The sequence below is a fragment of the Diadema setosum genome, chromosome 20, assembly GCF_964275005.1.
Source record: "Diadema setosum chromosome 20, eeDiaSeto1, whole genome shotgun sequence".
Taxonomy (NCBI): Eukaryota; Metazoa; Echinodermata; class Echinoidea; order Diadematoida; family Diadematidae; genus Diadema; species Diadema setosum.
This window is the reverse complement of record NC_092704.1, coordinates 17,627,417-17,647,004: the sequence shown is the minus strand read 5'-3', so window position 1 is coordinate 17,647,004 and position 19,588 is coordinate 17,627,417. Positions and strand designations below refer to the sequence as shown.

Here is a 19,588-nt window from a genome sequence, read left to right as displayed (position 1 = left end):
CTCTAAATTAGTGCGCGCGAGTGTGCTGAAATTTGTAAATGTCCTCGTCATCATCACGTATTGTTCTTATATTTTTTTTATATAAATTTTGGCGAGCGAGCGCAGCGAGCGAGCCGAAAATTTTTGTATTTCAGCTTACAAAACATGGAATTCTTGTCATTTCTTGCTTATTAAATCTCACAATTATAGTGACGACCTTATAGATAACGATTTATACCAACAAACTGAGGACTTGAAAAAATACTCTAAATTAGTACGAGCGAGTGAGCCGAAATTTGTATATTTCTGCGTCATCATTACGTTTTTTTTCTTATCTTTTTTTATTTTTTTCTTGCGCCCCCCTTCCCCGTATGTTCGAAACCGTTGGCGTCCTCTTTTGATCCAATCGGCGATCGCTTCAGAAGGAATGAAATTGCAGTCGCTGCTCCGTGTAACATTTTTCCTGCTAAATATAAAATGACATGAGTGAACACAATAGACATTATCATTTTGTCCGCGTCGTCACGTTTTGTTCTTATCTTCTTCTCTTTTTTTAAACAAATTTTGGCGAGCGAGCGCAGCGAGCGAGCAGAAAATTTTTGTATTTCAGCTTACAAATCATGAAACTCTTGTCATTTTTTGCTTATTAAATCTTACAATTCTAATGAAAATATAGTGACGGCCTTATAGATAACGATTTATACCAACAAACTGAGGACTTGAAAAAATACTCTAAATTAGTACGAGCGAGTGAGCCGAAATTTGTATATTTCCGCGTCATCATTACGTTTTGTTCTTATCTTGTTTGATTTGTTATTGTTTTTTTGCGCCCCCCCCCGTATGTTCGAAACCGTTGACGCCCTCTTTTGATCCAATGGGCGATCGCTTCAGAAGGAATGAAATTGCAGCCGCTGCTCCGTGAAACATTTTGCCTGCTAAATATAAAATGACATGTGTGAACACAATAGACACTGCCATTTTGTCATCATCACGTTTTGTTCTTACCTTCTTTTTTATACAAATTTTGGCGAGCGAGCGCAGCGAGCGAGCCGAAAATTTTTGTATTTCAGCTCACAGAACATAGAATGTTTGTGTGAACACAATAAACATTGTCGTTTTGTCCGCGTCATCATGTTTTGTTTTTATCTTGTTTGATTTGGTTTTCTGCCCCCCCCCCCTTACCATTCTCCCTCCCCCTTCCGGGTGAGTTTTTTTTTCTTCTTCTTCTTCTTCTTCTTCTTTTTCTTTTCTTTTTTTCTTCTTCTTCTTCGTTTTTTTTTCTTCTTCTTCTTCGTTTTTTTTTTTTCGTTTTTTTTGCGCCCCCAAAGAGTGGCGCCCGGGGCACGTGCCCCCCTTGCCCCCCCCCCCCCCCAGATACGCCACTGGCTGCAAAGAGATCCACTACCTTTAAGTTAGAAGAGAGATAAGTAAATAATGATAAAATAAACAAACAAAAAAGAATGAGTTTCTTTTGTAATACTATCTGACAAACTTTTTACTTTACCATTTTACTTCATAGCTCAGCACTTTCCATTCTCTCTCATACCCTCTTACCCATTACATTTATATGAAATACAACTAAAATGAGTTTGCGTGCCTGCATAATACTCTTTGGAAATTATAAGTGAAATTTCTTTTTGGGTTTTGGCTCACTTTAAAATGAGAACCAATAGAACTGTCACAACATGAGAAAATGTATAAGTAATAATCAACACTACATTTCCGAATTTGGCCTGCAAAGAAATCCGCTACCTGTAAGTTAGAAAAGAAATTAGTAAATAATGATAAAATAAAAAAGAAAGAAAAGAATGAGTTTCTACCGCTGTATCCAGAACAGAGCCTGAAACGGTGCAGGCTCAAGAAATCGTTTGTACTATAATACGTCTTGAAGTACTGTGTGATACTGTTGACTCAGACTTCTACAAAGCTGTAAGTGAGAATTGTAATCCAATCCGACTCATTTTGTCTCTCCTGATCGTTCGTAAGAAATGCTAATTCATGACCACCTTTTCACGATTTGATTGGAGCATGCATTCATAATGGAAAATAGTTGACATAATAATCTATCGCCAGGCATTATCATGCCAACATGTACTTATATACATGTACTATATCTTTGTGAGACGTAGATATAAAATGTCTCAGGTTTTCGATTATAGTTATAATTTCGAGGAAATTTCTTTAATTCTTATCATAATAAAAACATTATACGTAAACTTGAGGCTATTAGATTTTCATCCACTTACCTCTGTTCCTGTGAAAAAATGCAAGTGTCAACCTCAATGTCATCCACGAATCGCACGTACTCGGGCGGCCAGTGGAAAAAAAAAACACCGGTCACACGCGCCAAGGGCCATGGCATGCAGTGCCAATATAATAATAGCTCGCACAAATTGATACATAACATTTGTGTTTGTGTGCATGGGGACGGTCCGATGGTTCATACAACAAAAGGGTTTCGTACAATTATTTTTAACATTGTTAAACGTACTCTTCCACATTTACGTAGCATAATAATGTGTCTTTATATTTATTTGGATTGTTATCTTGAGAATTGCTAAAAACCGTTATTATGAAAAATTGGACCTTTCAGAATTTGGGGGGGGGGGGGGGTGCGTACGCACCCGACGCACCCCCCTGGCTACGGGCCTGTTATATCATAATTGAATGTTAGAATGTGAAGTGTCTAGGCAAATGCAAAAAGCCCTGCTGGTAAAACCCTTGTCCAGTTATCAAAAATCCGAGTATCTTATATTCTACCAAATGACATTCCCTTATAACTTTGAATCTAAAATGACTGAAAATGACATTTTTAGCCATTTTTCGTGACCTTAGTCCATTCCCTTTAAAGGGGATGGCTAGTAACTGATCAGTGGGAATCAGTGCAGTTTAATGTTTCCACGTTAGCATGCCTGTACAGTGACAGGGCATTAAACTGCACATTACTTGAATATGAGACCGTTCTGCAGCAAATAATTTTCACACAACAATAGATATATAATGTACTCTTAAATGAATCCTGCAAGAATTGGATCAATCATCCCCCAGCATTCCCACTGATGCCCACTGATCAGTTACTAACCATCCCCTTTAACCTTTCACGCCCTGGCAATGCTTTGGTATCAATCTCACTAGAAATGATATCACCGCAGGAAATTCCTCGTCGAAGTTATGGCTGTAATGTGAAGTCATTGGAAATTCTGTTCAGCATCTATATGACCTCGATGATGAGCGTTGCCATAACTACATCACATGGTGTATACAAGGACCAAATGCAATAAATTAACAAAATACATCGCTGAAGTGCAATTACAAAGCAACTTTCGAAACTCGACGTGAAACTCTTTAACAATATTTCCTCAGATATTACTCTGGACAGAGATAGCAGTGAACACAGCAAGCTCTTTAGCATTGGTCTACAGCGTACAGTAATCTTAGCTGAAAAAGTAACATTTTAATGACTCTTGCTGTTGTGTCTATGCCTTCTCGCGGCATGTCTGAACACATGGTGTTATTGCAGAAAAGAGAATTGGAGAAAGAAATCAAATACAGTTATCTATGTTAAAGTATGATTTGTAGTGAATGTACAGTATATAATTCAAGCTCCCATCCAACAAACTGCGCATGCAGTTATATCGTTAAAGAGGCCTGGTTGTGAAACTGACACCTGCCTGAAAGTATAGCTATATATTGTTACGAGCAACTAACGAGAGTGTCTAATGGCATTGTATGCCCTGCTGTATATGAAATTTAAGTTGACACCAATTTTTGCAGACTGATCACTTCCTGGTAATGAATATGAAGGAGTGCAAGAGAGTTCAATGCCGTACCCAGATTTTTCTTTTTCCTCATTGAGTGCAAGAGTATGCTCAATATCAGATGAGGGATGGGGGGGGGGGGGTGGGGGAATCCAACGAGAATTGAAATTTAAAAGTACTGTTAACCATGTGGAGCAGTAATCTAAAAAAAAATGTTCAAGATATCACATTTGATGCATATGTGTAGGTCAGTTGTAGCACAAAATATCCTACCATGGAAACATTTCGCAATAAAGCCTAAAATATAAGGAGATATCACTATTTTTCTCACTAAACCATAACTGTAGATGTTTTAATCCAGAAACATTTTTTTATTATAACTATTGTTCATACTTTGTACATTTAACAATACTTAACATTGGGGATTCACATTTTTACAATGATTGTTTCTATCCCTAACTCACATTTTAGAACTATGTTGAAACATTAAATCTGGGTTTTTGTTTCATCTACAAAAGGTAAATAGTGTTTAACGATCTGAAAAACACTTTTGGTGGAATATTTGAAATTTTCAATCCAAAGAGTAAGAAGGTGCATTGGTTAATATCTTAGTTGCAAGAAAAAGCACCAAAACAAAATTCTGTAACTCTGGATTTCTCATCTTCATTAATCAAATTATTCAAAAATGTATCAGTGCAGAAACCGAGCAGGGGAAGGGTGTGGGATGGCAGATTCCCCCCGCACGAGGAAGTTTTTGCACACTCAGAATGGGAATTTCAACGGATCTGGTGCATTTTTGTTTTAATGCTCGAGAAATTGTTTTGGCATAGACTCCTTTACGACCGAACAACAAGAGTTTGTGCATGCAAACTACTCGCCAGCTGGGGGGGGGGGGGGGGGGGTGGGGGGGCTGAGTCTAAAAATATAAACATGTCGCGAAGTTTGATGGCTTCCAAACTCCTTGAAGTTTCAATTTTGGTTACTGGTGCATTATTATATGCGCAACATAGAACAAAGCGCGCGCCGTCTGATAACTAATGATTGTGACGTAACAATGCACACACGTACATACCCCAAAATGACCCCGCTCTTCGGAGGCACCGCCCCAAACGGGCGGTGGACTGGTCACATGAGAAACTTCGCGAAGTTTCAGTTACATGTGTCCAGACTGCATTTTTTTTTTTTTTTTTTTTTTTTTTTTTTAGGAGGGGTTGAGGCAATTTCCCTAGATTGAGTGGGTAGTTCGCGAGAAGTTTTCGGAAAGTTTAGGGTCACACTGGCAAAACTTCGAGAACTTAAACTTCGCGATCTTCGCAATATTTTGCCAGTGTCGTCGCGGCCAGTGTCGCGCTGCCAGTGTATATTGATAGAGAGCAGTTGTCTAGGCGTGTTGTAGGAAATTCACCAGTGAAAGGAAGAAAAGAAAGGAAGACATTTGCCTTTATCGAGCAATATTTTTGTGTCTGTATCGATTACAGTGGTGTTGGCATTACTGGGTAACTACCACGATCATTCTTCCTGACGTGTTCTAGATTCCGCCAAGGACTTATGAATGTTGGGTGATCATAGGGGAATATATAGAGTCCAGAAAGAGCAAGCATAATTACCACGAGCTTTGGAGTCAGTATTTTTATCTTGTCTATAAATTCATTTACACATGCAGCTTACCTTTAGTGGGATTCGGTCAAGGGAACTCGGTTCGGAAATGTCAAAGCAGATGATAATCACATCAGTATCTTGGTAGGCTAATGGCCGCAGGAAGTCATATTCTGCGCTCCCTTTGTGACAAAGACATAAAAAATGGCTAAATCAAATTCAAATGAAATAACATTACAAATTACTAGTCTTTCCCAAAACTTCGCGAGTCAACCATCCAACACGATACGTTAATGATAATCCCTTCGTGCGCATTCGGACTGCGTCACATTTTCAGATAATCTTTAGGCCGATATAACATGAATGACCAATATAACGGGAAAGCATGTGATGTCTTTTCTGTCATCAAGTAAAAAGCTGAAGACAATGTGGATCATCAATAAGTTACGCTGATGAATATGATAATTCATACATCTATATGGGTGCACGTGACGAGTTCGACACTCACGAATCATACCACACCTATCCATTCATGTTTTCTCTGAATGACAGAGTGAGATAGCCTCTTTGGGTTTCAACAGAAACTGCTCCAAAGCGAATTTCTACAATGTTGTTACACAGTATAAATATAATCAGATTCAAGAAATGCAACCCTGAAAGATAATCAATTATTGAAAAAACGACAGTGATAAAAAACGATAACAAGTGCACTGGAACTTCAATTGTGAAAGGCAAGAAATATAAGATATTAACATTCAAATTCATGAAACTCTTCCGCCGAGATGCTTTCACAGCAACTGATTGACAAATTTCCCTACATCGACGTAAATAAGCATTAAATTGCCTGTCCGGAGATCAGGAGGTCGTAGGTTCGAATCCTGCTCGAGTACGTACGCCCATGATTTTTTTTTATTTTTTTTTTTTATCATGGCTACTACTTAAACACTGATTCAATTCAGTGCATATTTACCTCCATGTAGGGCAATTTGTCAATCAGTTCCTGAATCAATTTCATGAATTTGAATAAGTTATTTTGTGCTATGAAATGTCACACTGCATGCATTGAACCCACAAAGACAATAAACTTTGATTTACTGTTTTATTGTACTCAGTCTTCATCTGGTTCTGTTATTCATGTGGTCCGTAAGTAATCAATAAAATGGATATGCACGTATACTTGTGAATTACCCCGACAGCTGGCTATTAAGACTTCTTCAATGGGGAACTGCAGAGCTGTGGAAAGCGAGACTCTTGAAGTAAATTCTGTGGTTATTGTGGAGTCAGGTTGTGGAGTCATTTGTTTGCACGATGATATGGAAATTTGATATTATAGCAGGCATAATGTGTAAAGATGTAAACATGATGTATGCTGGTAGTATAGGATAATGATCGTGTACCCGCTAAGCAGTGGAGTCATGATGCAGTGGAGTTCCTGATGCTGTATGATGCATGAATATTAATGCGCTGACATCGTATGAACTCCAGGGTTTATGCGGAGTTTAGGGTGTGGTGGAGTTGTGCGTTTGCAGGATATTATGGAAATATTATGGAAATATTATGGAAATATGAATTTGCATGACGCAATTTCATCATGGAATGAATAAATGATAAGTTCTGGAGTTCTCTGTAGGCCTACTGGTTATGACTTTCCATCCATCGAACATGATTATATACACTGATGTAGACGACAGTTTTGTGGAGATGTGAAGCATGAGGTGGCCGTCGTGCGACGGAGTCTATCAATGCGTTGTGTGCTTGGAACTAGCAGTTGTAGTGAAGTTTTGCTTGGCGGATATGAATATGAGTAAGCTGAACAGTGAGTATGAGTGGGGCTCTCTGAAGTGCTGGTGCTTTCAAAGAATTATGTAAATAATAACGATGTGGAGATTGTGGAGCATAATGCCCGACGGTCATGTTCATGCGACCATCATTGCAATGGACTGTGGTTTTGCAGGATATTATATATATATATTTTTTTTTCGATGAATATGCATGAGGTAATTGCTCTTAGATACGACCGAGACATGTGGGTTTTCTGCCGTGGTACATGAACCCAATGAGGTTTATATGACATATAGATGGTGTAGAAATCTATCAATTTTATATGTGGCGCTTTTTAATGATTACGGAAATCTGAGAAGTAATGAAAAAAAAAACCGCAAAGTGACCAGTTACGCGTTATGACGCAAATTTAAAAAAGTGATAAATAGAAAATAAAAGGCTAAGACAATCCGAACGCCTACAAGTAATTGTATTGATTGCTTATTGTGAACAGTGTATCTATTACGTAATAAAACGAATGGGGGAGGGTCAAACAACTCGAAGTCTTTAAATCTCACATACGTTACTGTCACGCCCATTCACATGCTAATCATCGCTAGGTCATACATTATACACATTGCATATAGCGTATAGGGCCCCTACTGATATCAACCTTCCATATCATCTTGCAAAAACGACTTCACAACGTACATTCCACATCAGCTATACAATCCGTTGCAAAAGTATCATCCTCCATAGCTCCAGATTTCCACGCTTCTTCACAGGCGAATCATCTCATACACGATCAGACATAATTCACATATATTTACATGAATACACATTCATGAATATTAATGAATTAAACTCATTGATATTCATAATGTTACGTCACTGTGGAGGTCCTCCGCTCTACAGCTCCATCGCTCCACAAGGTGCCAACAGGTTGTATGCTGGGGTGAACCATAAGCCTTCGTATACTTTGGTCAACAGATTCGTGAAGGCACTCAAATGCTTATGCAAATTAACGATTCTTGCGTCGAGCTGTTTTCACTGCAACTGACTGACAAGTTGCCCTACACTGATGATTATTCAGTGTTTCAGCAGTAGCCATGATAATATATATAAATATATATATATATACATATATATATATATATATATACATATATATATATATATTGTATATATATATATATATATATAGAGAGAGAGAGAGAGAGAGAGAGAGAGAGAGGGAGAGAAATCACGGGCATACACACTCGAATTGGTCTTGAACCAACGACCTCCTGTTGCTAGGCAGTCGTCATATCGACCATCGAGCTTCCGCCCTAAAGTCAGTGATGGTTCCATTTGTGTGTGTGTGTGTGTGTGTGTGTGTGTGTGTGTGTGTGTGTGTGTGTGCTTTACTGTTGCCATCAACACTCAAAACTCTCATCTGAAATCAAAGCAAAAAAAGAAGTGTCATCGAAAGTACTTCTCAAGCAACTTCTCTTTCTAAAATGGTGTAGACTCAGTTTTCATTTCCTACATGTATTTACGACGGCATTTAAACAATGAAGCTTCACTTATAGCTCCACAGAACAATGGGCTACTGCTTACCTCCTGTGTCCCATACATTGAGCTCTATGCTGTACTTCTCAAATTCCATGAAAGCAGTATAACGATCAAAAGTAGTTGGCTTGTATATCTAAAATAAGATAGAAATCAAATCATGATCAACGTACTTCTAATACGACACAATGATAACAAAAAGCTACAAATACACTCAGTAAAAAAAAAAAGAAGAAGAAAGTAAACACTTTTTCAAGTTCGTATTTCGCGTTGTAAATTTGGCTAAATATTAATGTTTTATATACCATGTGAAGGGTAATTTAATTGGCTGTCAACCTACCTGGTAGGATAATAAAAAGGGCAAACTTTTCGTATTAGTGAACACATTTGTTTTTCTCTTAAAAAGCACAAAAGTACAAATTGCAAAAATGGATGTTGTCATTAATGCGTATGTGCAGTTTATATATTCCATATATTCCATGGTAACAAAAGACAATTCAAAACAATAAAAAAAATACAAATTAAGTTTAATAAATCATCCTATGATCTCGCAAAGATAAAGAAAGGCGGAAAAATTACAGAGAAAATTAAGCATCTTGAAACATTCAAATTTATTTTCATTTCCATAAAATAAACAGAGAAATTATATACAATGTATAAGCAGAACATATATATGATAATTGTAAAAAAAAAACGTAAATTGACAAAATACATGTGAAAATTAGTAACAATGAAAAAAACACAATTGTATTTTTTAATATATACATATGCATATTGTACAACAATCTTCTGTCAAATCCAAATTCAAATGGAATGAAAGAGGCAATATTAACAAAAATGGTAGATATTTCAAATGTTATTTCAAATTAAGAACTTTGAAAATGATATTTGGTTCTTGAATTTATCTCATGAATTCTTATATTCCTAAATCTAAAAAAAAAAATAAAATAAAGAAAGTCTGTCCTTTTTATCACCTTTGCGGCTTGCTCCCTGTGTCATTGAGAGTTAGATTCGACGGAAAACTCTTATTTTCCCCTTTAGTTTCCCACTTTGTTAGTGTTTGAGGATATAAAGAGATGCAAGGGGACGAAAACTTATTTTTGCTAATTCATTCATGTCTCTCATTGTTTTAAATTGGTCTTTTGTTATCATTGCTATCTTGTAGGACGTTTGCAAATGAACGAAAAAATGTCAATTTTTGCAATTTTTACTTTTGTGTCTTGAAGGACAAAAATCAGTGTGTTCATTCATGTATGAAATTTCCCTTTGTATTAACCTACCAGGTTGATAGCTAATAAGATAATCTTTAATATGGTATATAATGGTATGGAAAAATATGGTATATTTATGACACAATGATTTTGACCTAAATATTCTATGAAAAATATATGCTGGAAAAAGTGTTTACTTTCTTTTTTTTTGCTGAGTGTACAATGTTGAGTCATTCACTTAAAGGTAACCAAAACCCAAAGAGAAATGTGGATCGAGTGAAAGCAGCAACATTAGTAGAACACATCAGTGAAAGTTTGAGGGAAATAGGACAATCGATGCAGAAGTTATGAATTTTTAAAGTTTTGGTGTTGGCACCGCTGGATGAGGAATTTACGGTAGATGTTATGAAGTGTGTGGACAGCAATATAAAGGGTTTTCCACAAAAATTCAATTTTCTAGCATAATGAAATAGCACTTGACTAACCGCTTTCAGGAAGCAGAGGGAACTACCCTAAACATAATTACGTCAGTATCAAGTTGACTAAGGACTGTGTAATTTTTATAACTCGGATAACTGCACCCCCATGTAATTTTTTCTAGGTTTGTAATACATATTATATACCATGGACATTCATCATTTCGCTAATTAATGCATGCCTCTGTCTGTGTCAAAAGTGTCACAAAAACATTTTAAACATTCTTCCCTGCTTTGATCTCATGATCTCCGTCGTCGGCAAGCCAGAGCTGCAAAACACAACGCAGCTTTGAAAATTATATAAAAACAAAATGTGCAGAAGGAAATAACTGTCTTAAATCAAGGAAAATGCATGTGCAGTTGTGGTATGTATCAGTATATCACGGCTCAGATATCTTCTTTAGCAAAATGAAGATACTTCTAGAGAGAAAGCTAACAATATAGCTAATTGATTGCTTGATTTGTAATCTCATTTCCCATCAAGGGAAGCGGACATGTATGTCTCACTATTAGGCAAGGTCGTTGTGTGAGCTATAGCGAGTGAGTCTGTAATTTCCAAGCAAAATACACGAAATTAGTCATGTTCTTTGCTGCTTCTCATCATTGACGTTTATTCAAAGACTTTTCCACCTGAAAAGACGCATCAGCCAGTTAAGACCGGAATTAGGGGAACAGTTCCTTTGTCATTGACGATTCATGATTATACAATCATCATTTTCGAGACACCTTATGCAGGGCTCCACACTAACTTTTTTTTTTTTTGGTGGCCCGATGGGGCCACCAACATCATCAATTTCAAATTTTTGGTGGCCCGAAAGGAAAATTTGGTGGCCCGAAAAAACAAACATTAAAAAACATTAACTCACTGCATGCATTTATGCATTTCCGGCGCAAAAAGTTAGAAATTCATTGACACACTTTAAAAAAAATTTTGGTGGCCCGAGGCGGGCCACCAAATTTGCCCTTTTTTGAAATTTGGTGGCCCGACTTTCATTTTTGGTGGCCCCGGCCACCGTTAGTGTCGAGCCCTGCCTTATGTATTCATTCAGATGTGCATCTAGTCAGGTGGCGGCGGATTACGTACTTCATGATGGTTGGATTCGTTGAAAGTTCATTAGTAGGTCCATGGTAATACTAAATCAAAAGACAAGGCTCATGTACGTTCCCTTATCATTAGGGAGGAACCCTCGATATAAAGTCATAATTTCTGATTGGATCTGGGCACTGTTTCATGGAAGTTGTCAGCCCCGACAAGTTAGTCTCTGACAATATTACCATAGTAACGACATTCGTTGTAGGTCTATGTCGTCCATGGAAACAATACTATAATTATATCGTCAGTCACCACAGCCTCTGTTCGATGTTCGAAAGATAACAGTGAGAGGGGTAATTTTCCTGGGGCAGGGTGATTGTAAGAGGGGTGGTTATTTGGGAATTGTGAATTGTGAAGGGAGGTAATGCTCTTTGGTAACTATACTAGTGCAGTGCCCAATGATACAGGCTGAAATTTCCTTTATATAGCTTCTAGTATTGTCAAAGAAAGTGTTTGTCGTGTAAATTCATGATAAGAAGATTCTGAATCAACATTATTCAAGATGAAAGCTGCAAGAAAAAGCGGCAAAGAAACTAAATGCTGTCATTTTTTTTCTTTTTTTTTTCCATTCACTATTCAATTCACTTGAGAATGTATCATGTATAATAGACCCTATACGCGCAGCGGGAGCCTTTCCATTTTTTGTAAAAAAAAAAAAAAAAAAGGCAACGATCTGGTGCACACTTTGGGTATAGAAATTTAGAAGATATTCATTTAAAAAAAAGACAACATTGGTTATAAGATTTAAGTAGCAAGAAAGAGTCCAAATTCAAACTTAATTCTGTAATGTTGCTTAATTTTCTCATAAAAGGGTTAGGCCAACTGATCAAAATCTAAAATCCAAGCACAGCGCCCGAGCAGGGGAGCAGGGGAGTAAGCGGGAGGTGATACCCCCTTCCACACAAGTGAGCTTTTGCATTTTCTTAATTGAAATTCAACGGTGCGCCCTTTTGGTGGGATGTTTGGGAATGTTTTTGCTTTTGTTTTTTATCCAAAAGGTGAGAAAAATATACATTCAGAAAACATGTGAGTGGGTAAAACGTTGTATATCTGTCACTTCTCGTAGTGTGCGTTTTTACCTAGTCTATGTACCTCCTGAGTCTATTCGAGGAGATCAGCGCTCGCAGGCAATGCATCACCTCCCTGGTAAAATAAACGGCAGTGAATGGTGGAGTGGTGACAGAATGTCATGTGCATTCTCACGATATGATAACGTGAAATGTAATTAGCGAATAGAAAAAACCCCCACCAAATTCTGAAATTTGTTGCGAGATATTCCTATTTATAGATCAACTTACTTGAAAATCTAACATCAGAATCTGAAAAGAAAAAGAAGAAAAACCCTTTGGGCTGCGTACTGCCATGGTCGAGTTTTGGTCGTACTGGACATCAAGATACATGTATCTATAGCTTGTAAGCCATTCACTTGGAGTCAAGACTCAACCATAAAATACGCGCGGACGAAGCGAGAGAGAGAGAGAGAGAGAGAGAGAGAGAGGGGGGGGGGTGGGGGGGGGGTGGGTCAACCTAAAGAGGTTATTTGAATGGATTTTGATTTTTTTTTTAAATCTGAAATTAAAACACACACACACACACAAGAAAAACTAGAGATTGTAATTTGTCATCACTGACAAATTAAGGTGATCCGATTTTTTTTTTTAATCAATGATTCGAGTCCTGATCGTAATAGGCATGACAATACAAGTTTCATCTGTGTTTAGAGACATTGGCCGTGTGAGGTTTGGATTCTCATTTAGAAAAGGGAGTCATATCTGTCATCTTTGGTACCAATTCTGTATACACTTAATAACGAAGATACAGCAAAGAATACATATGACCTTTGACCCACCTTTACACTCCCAAGATGGCATCTGAGGAAAAAGTGGTTATTTTGTGAAATGATTCTTGCGACATCGTCTATATTCGTGTGCAAAATATGGCAAAGATAGGACAGGTATTCACCAAGATGCAAAATGCAAAGTCTTAGCTACAACATAAAATCTGGGAGAAATTCACCGAAGGGTAAGTGAGAGCTAGTGCTCGATAAAGAAAAGCATGTTAATTTTCACATAAAAAAAAAATCCCTCCCATAGAGATAACACGTCATAACGACGACATAGAAAGAAGTACATATGACCTTTGACCTCACTTTGCACACCCAAGATGGCGTCTGAGCAAAAAGTGGTTATTTTGTGAAATGATCCTTGTTACATGGTCTTTGTGTGTGCAAAATATGGGAAAGATAGGACATGTATTCACCAAGATACAGGATGAAACATTTATGACCTTTGACCCTAATTTACATACCCAAGATGGTGTCTGATCAAGTAGTTGTTATTCTATGAAATAATGTACGTGACATGAACTAAACATGTGCAAAATATGGGATTGATAGCCATTGTTGTTGTTCATCTATTGCACAGAAAGTAGTAGAAAGAAAGAAAAATAAAGAAAAAATATGTTATTTTATAGAAATTTGAAGGAGAAGCATAAAAAAATCAGAAAAAGATAAAGTTAGGAAGGGAGATTAAGACTGACTAAAGAAAAAGAAGAAAAAAAGTGTTTAAAAAATTGAAAAAAAATATTGGCAGGGGTGAGCCTCGAACCAGGGACCTTAGGTTTACGAGTCGGATGCGCTATGCAATGACCTATTTCATGCTCCATAGGCCCTGTGTATTAAGCAAAATGACGCTGCATCGAAGCCACGTGCCATTTTCAACCAAGTTTTTCGACGTGATGCCGACGTCGTATGAAAAAATGAAGGGCACACATACGATAGCCCAAAGTCTCAGCTACAACATACTAAAATCTGGGAAAAATTCACCGAAGCAAAAGTGAGCTAGTGCTCGAAAAAGAGAGTCATGTCAATTTTCACTGCCAGAAAAACTGCTCTCCCATAGAGATAACACGTAAACTGGTCAAATTCTACAAGGATACATTCAATCCATTTTTACGAGGCGATGACGTCATTCAATCAAAATGTTGTTTTTACATTAATGAAAGAACATTTCATAAGCTACAACATACTGAAATATGGGAGAAAATTGGCAGAGGATAAGTGAAATACGCTCGAGTGAACTTGTAATTTGATGACGTCATTTTGAAAATTTACCTTTTTTATTTTATTAAGAAATTTTATATCTTTTAATCATTTTGTGAGCATTGCCTACCCATGAAATGACATGTACAACTCATCAGCTTTCAATATATGTAAAGAAAATGGGGGGTCACCGTCCATCCTGACGAGTAAAATCGGATTTAAAATTGGCAGTTTTTTGGCTTAGTTGCACTGTATATCGCCATTGACGCGCGCGCGGAATTTCAACTTTGACGGGCCCGTATGACGTCATATTGAGTCGGATTGACTTGAAACGTGGTATAAATATTCCTTGACATTTCAGACATACGATCAAAGTGAAAAAACTGGAAATTTCAATTGCATATGAGCTGTGCGTGCGTATATGCGCGCGCGCGTACGCGTCCGTCCGATTTTTTCAATTTTTCAAAAAATGCTCCAAATGGTCTGAAATGTGTGCAAAAAAATTTTGAGCTCGATTGACGCATACAAATATTTCAACGCGCGCGTACGCGCACGTCCTAAGAGAAAATATGAATTTTGAGAACATGAGTAGAATGCGCATAACTTGAAATATATGTGACGTAAATTTCATTGAAAAATTCTTTTTCATTAATGAGATATGATTGAGAATGTGTTTTCATATAATGACGTCATAGTGACGTCACGGTCGACTGATCACTACGATTTTACTTGACCCGTCGTCTTTGGGACGTGATGCACATATGGTGTAATTTTGACATTGATAGGAGGAGGACTTTCTGAGCTAATCGATACACAACTTTTGAGGAGAAATAAAGAAAGAACTAGACTTGGAATTTGTCAACACTGACAAATTAGGTGATCCGATTTTTTTTTAATCGATGATTCGAGTGCTGATCGCAATAGGCATGACCATACAGGCTTCATCTGTGTTTAATGACATTGACCGTGTGATGTTTTAATTCTCATTTAGAAAAGAGAGTCAGGTCTGCCATCTTTGGTACCAAATTCGGTATACACTACAACGAAGATACAGAATGAAACATTTATGACCTTTGACCCTAATTTACCTACCCAAGATGGTGTTCGATCAAGTAGTTGTTATCTTATAATAATGTACGTGACATGAACTAAACATGTGCAAAATATGGGGGTAATAGGGAATATCTTTCTTGAGTTATTGCAAAGAAAGTTGCAGAAAGAAAGAAACATGAAAATACATCGAAGCTAAGCTTTAATTTTAGCGAAGTTTTTCGACGTGATTTCGATGTCGTATGAAAAAGAGTGGGCAAAGAAACGATAGCGCAGCTTTAATTTCAACCAAGTTTTTTAACATGATCCCGACATCGTATGAAACAACGAAGGGCACACTACGATAGCCTAAAGTCTCAGCTACAACATATTAAAATCTGGGAGAAATTCACCGAAAGGTAAGTGAGATAGTGCTCGATAAAGACAATCATGTCAATTTTCACATCTAGACAAATTTCCTCCCATAGAGTTAACACGTCATAACGAAGATAGAGAAAAAAGTACACATGACCTTTGACCTCACTTTGCACAGACAAGATGGCATCTGACCAAAAAGTGGTTATCTTGTGAAATGATCCTTGTAACATGGTCTTTCGTGTGCAAAATATGGGAAAGATAGGACATGTATTCACCAAGATACAGGTTGAAAAATTTATGACCTTTGACCCTAATTTACATACCCAAGATGGTGTCTGATCAAGTAGTTGTTATTTTATGAAATAATGTACGTGACATGAACTAAACATGTGCAAAATATGGGCGTGATAGGGGCTGTTTTTCTTGAGTTATTGCAAAGAAAGTTGCAGAAAGAAAGTAACATGAAAATACATCGAAGCTAAGCTTTAATTTTTGCGAAGTTTTTCGACGTGATTTCGATGTCGCATGAAAAAGAGTGGGCAAAGAAACGATAGCGCAAAGTCTCAGCTACAACATATTAAAATCTGGGAGAAATTCACAGAAGAGTAAGTGAGCTAGTGTTCGATAAAGACCGTCATGTCAATTTTCATTTCCAGAAAAATTCCCTCCCATAGAGATAACACGTAAACTGGTTAAATTTGACAAGGTTACATTATATCTATTTTCACGAGGTGAAGACATCATCCGATTAAAACTTTGATTGAAGAAAACTTAAAGAGTATCACATTGGCTACAACATACTAAAATCTGGAAGAAATTCACCGAAGGGTAATTGAGCTAGTCGTCGATAAAGACAATCATGTCAATTTTCACATCTAGAAAAATTCCCTCCCATAGAGATAACACGTCATAATGAAGATAAAGAAAGAAGTACATATGACCTTTGACCCTACTTTGAACAGACAAGATGGCGTCTGAGCAAAAAGTGGTTATTTTGTGAAATGATTCTTGTAACATGGTCTTTACGTATGCAAAATATGGGAAAGATAAGACATGTATTCACCAAGATACAGGATGAAACATTTTTGACCTTTGACCCTAATTTACATACCCAAGAAGGTGCCCGATCAAGTAGTTGTTATTTTATAAAATAATGTACGTGACATAAACTAAACATGTGCAAAATATTGGGCTGATAGAGCTTGTTTTTCTTGAGTTATTGCAAAGAAAGTTGCAGAAAGAAAGGAATATGAAAATACATGGAAGATAAGCTTTAATTTCAACCAAGTTTTTGGGCATGATGCCGACTCCGTATGAAAAAACGAAGGGCACATTAACGATAGCCCAAAGTCTCAGCTACAACATACTAAAATATGAAAGAAATTCACCGAAGCATAAGTGAGCTAGTGCTCGATAAAGATAGTCATGTCAGTTTTCATTTCCAGAAAACCTGCACTCCCATAGAGATAACACGTAAACTGGTCAAATTTAACAATGTTACTTTTAATCCCTTTTTACGAGGTGATGCCGTCATCCAATCAAATTGTTGTTATTATATATCTGAAAGACCATTTAATAAGCTACAACATATTGAAATTTGGACGAAAATCAACTAAAGAATAAGTGAAATATGCTTGAATGAACTTGAAATTTGATGACGTCATTTTGAAAATTTACTTTTTAAAATTCATTAAGAAATTTGATATCTTTTTATCATTTTTTCAGCATCGCCAACCCATGAAATGACATGTACAACTCATCAGCTTTCAGAATATGTAAAGAAAATGGGGGGTCACCGTCCATCCTGACGAGTAAAATCGGATTCAAAATTGGCGGTTTTTTTGCATTGTTGCACTGTATATCGCCATTGACGCGCGCGCGGAATTTCAACTTTGACGGGCCCGTATGACGTCATATTGAGTCGGATCGACTTGAAACTTGGTAGAAATATTCCTTGACATTTTACGCATCCGATAAGTGTGAAAAAACGGGGAATTTCTATTGCGTATGAGCTGTACGTGCGTATATGTGCGCGCGCGTACGCGTCCGTCCAATTTTTTCAATTTTTCAAAAAATGCTCCAAATGGTCTGAAACGTGTGCAAAAAAAATTTGAGCTCGATTTGAGCATACAAATATTTTAACGCGCGCGTACGCGCACGTTTTAAGAGAAAATATGAATTTTGAGAATATGAGTAAAATGCGCATAACTTGAAATGTATGTGACGTAAATTTCATTGAAAAATTCCATTCCATTATTGAGATATGAATGAAAATGTGTTTTCATATAATGACGTCATAGTGACGTCACGGTCGACTGATCACAGTGATACATAAAATTTGTCGTCTTTGGGACATGATACATATATGGTATGAGTTTGAAATTGATACTCTGAGAACTTTTTGAGTAAGTAGATACACAACTTTTGTCCAGAAATAAGAAGAAGAACCAACAAAGAATCCGTACAAATACAGAAGGTGATCCGAGAGGATACTCGGATCACCTAATCAGTACAGAATACAGAAGGTGATCCGAAGGATACTCGGATCACCTAATAATGGTGATAACTTCTTCCCAAAGCTCCAAATGCCACATAATGTGTGTATGTGTGTGTTCAAGCAGACCCTGCGTGCGGAAGTGGGTGGAGGTTCCTTCTAGCCCCCTTCCCTCCCTCTTTTCTCCCCTTCCTTCTCTCCCCACCCCCCCCCCCCCCCCCCCCCTTAGTCACGGGCCTGCCCCAAAATCTATTTCTGGTGGCCCTTGCCACCGCTATATAATGTCAAGCTTTCCGATTTGCAATTGGTGAATCAAAATGGCAATTTAAAGATTTGAAAAGGTGGACTTACCTCGACAACATCATTCCTGCCCACAAAAGCGTTTATCAGAGCGCTCTTGCCGCTTTTAGAGTCCCCAACCATCACAACTTTGCACCGAGAATGTTCATCAAGACTGGTCAAGGAGTGCCGGCGAGCGAGCGTGGGTCGCTGACGCTGCAGGCTTTCGCTGAAATCAAAGCTGAAGCGAGACCCCGACATTTCTTCCTTTATCTATTTCTTTGTTCGCTGGACAATAACTGATTTGATTGCCAGTTTCTTCCTTGGTTAGCTAGCGATCACAAATCAACAATGAAGTATCTGATTGAAAGGAATGCATCGTGTCGAGATTACAATGGTCGCAGTCATCTTTTTACCTTCACGTGGCAATAATGCGCTGAAGATGAACAGATCCTTTGTCTTCTTTTTTTTTTAATTCAGCTTTGCACAGAACACACGGTTTTATAAAACAGTCAGCGAAATGTTCATCATCGGAAATGATGAGCTTGATTTTATTTTGATAATCCCTTGATTTTGTGAAACGAAGCTATGGAAACGAGAGCCAATGGATGATTACGGTATAGGCGTGAGAGAGCGCCTATGTAGCATTTTGCTTTTAAACAAATCTACCCCATCGGTGTGCTGCAGTAGTGTAACACCCTACGCTGTTGAGCGATTCAATTGTTCGGCAATTACTGTATGGATGGAAACATCAACTTTGTCGGCTTTCACTTTCAGAAGCAAGCCATTTACAATGCTGTGTGGAGCCAACGAGCCCTGTTAATGACCACACACGATTCATGTACATGTATTTCAAACCAACGGGTTCCGGCTGTTAGTCGAAATTGGACTACAATTTTTGGTTAGCTTCGCGAGGTGGCGCCGGCTGTGAACTGTATACTAT

General features: G+C 37.6%; 1 protein-coding gene across 1 annotated transcript in view; it reads right to left on the bottom strand.

The window, feature by feature from the left end:
* LOC140243906 (rho-related GTP-binding protein RhoN-like) overlaps nt 1–18,906 on the bottom strand; it is a 37,506-nt gene extending 18,600 nt beyond the window's left edge. The window contains exons 1-3 of the mRNA XM_072323576.1: nt 18,718–18,906; nt 8,694–8,781; nt 5,406–5,515 (exon numbers count right to left, since the gene is read on the bottom strand). Of these exons, the coding sequence (XP_072179677.1) occupies nt 5,406–5,515; nt 8,694–8,781; nt 18,718–18,906 (387 nt within the window). The remainder of the gene's footprint in view (nt 1–5,405; nt 5,516–8,693; nt 8,782–18,717) is intronic.
* Nucleotides 18,907–19,588: the final 682 nt, after the last annotated feature.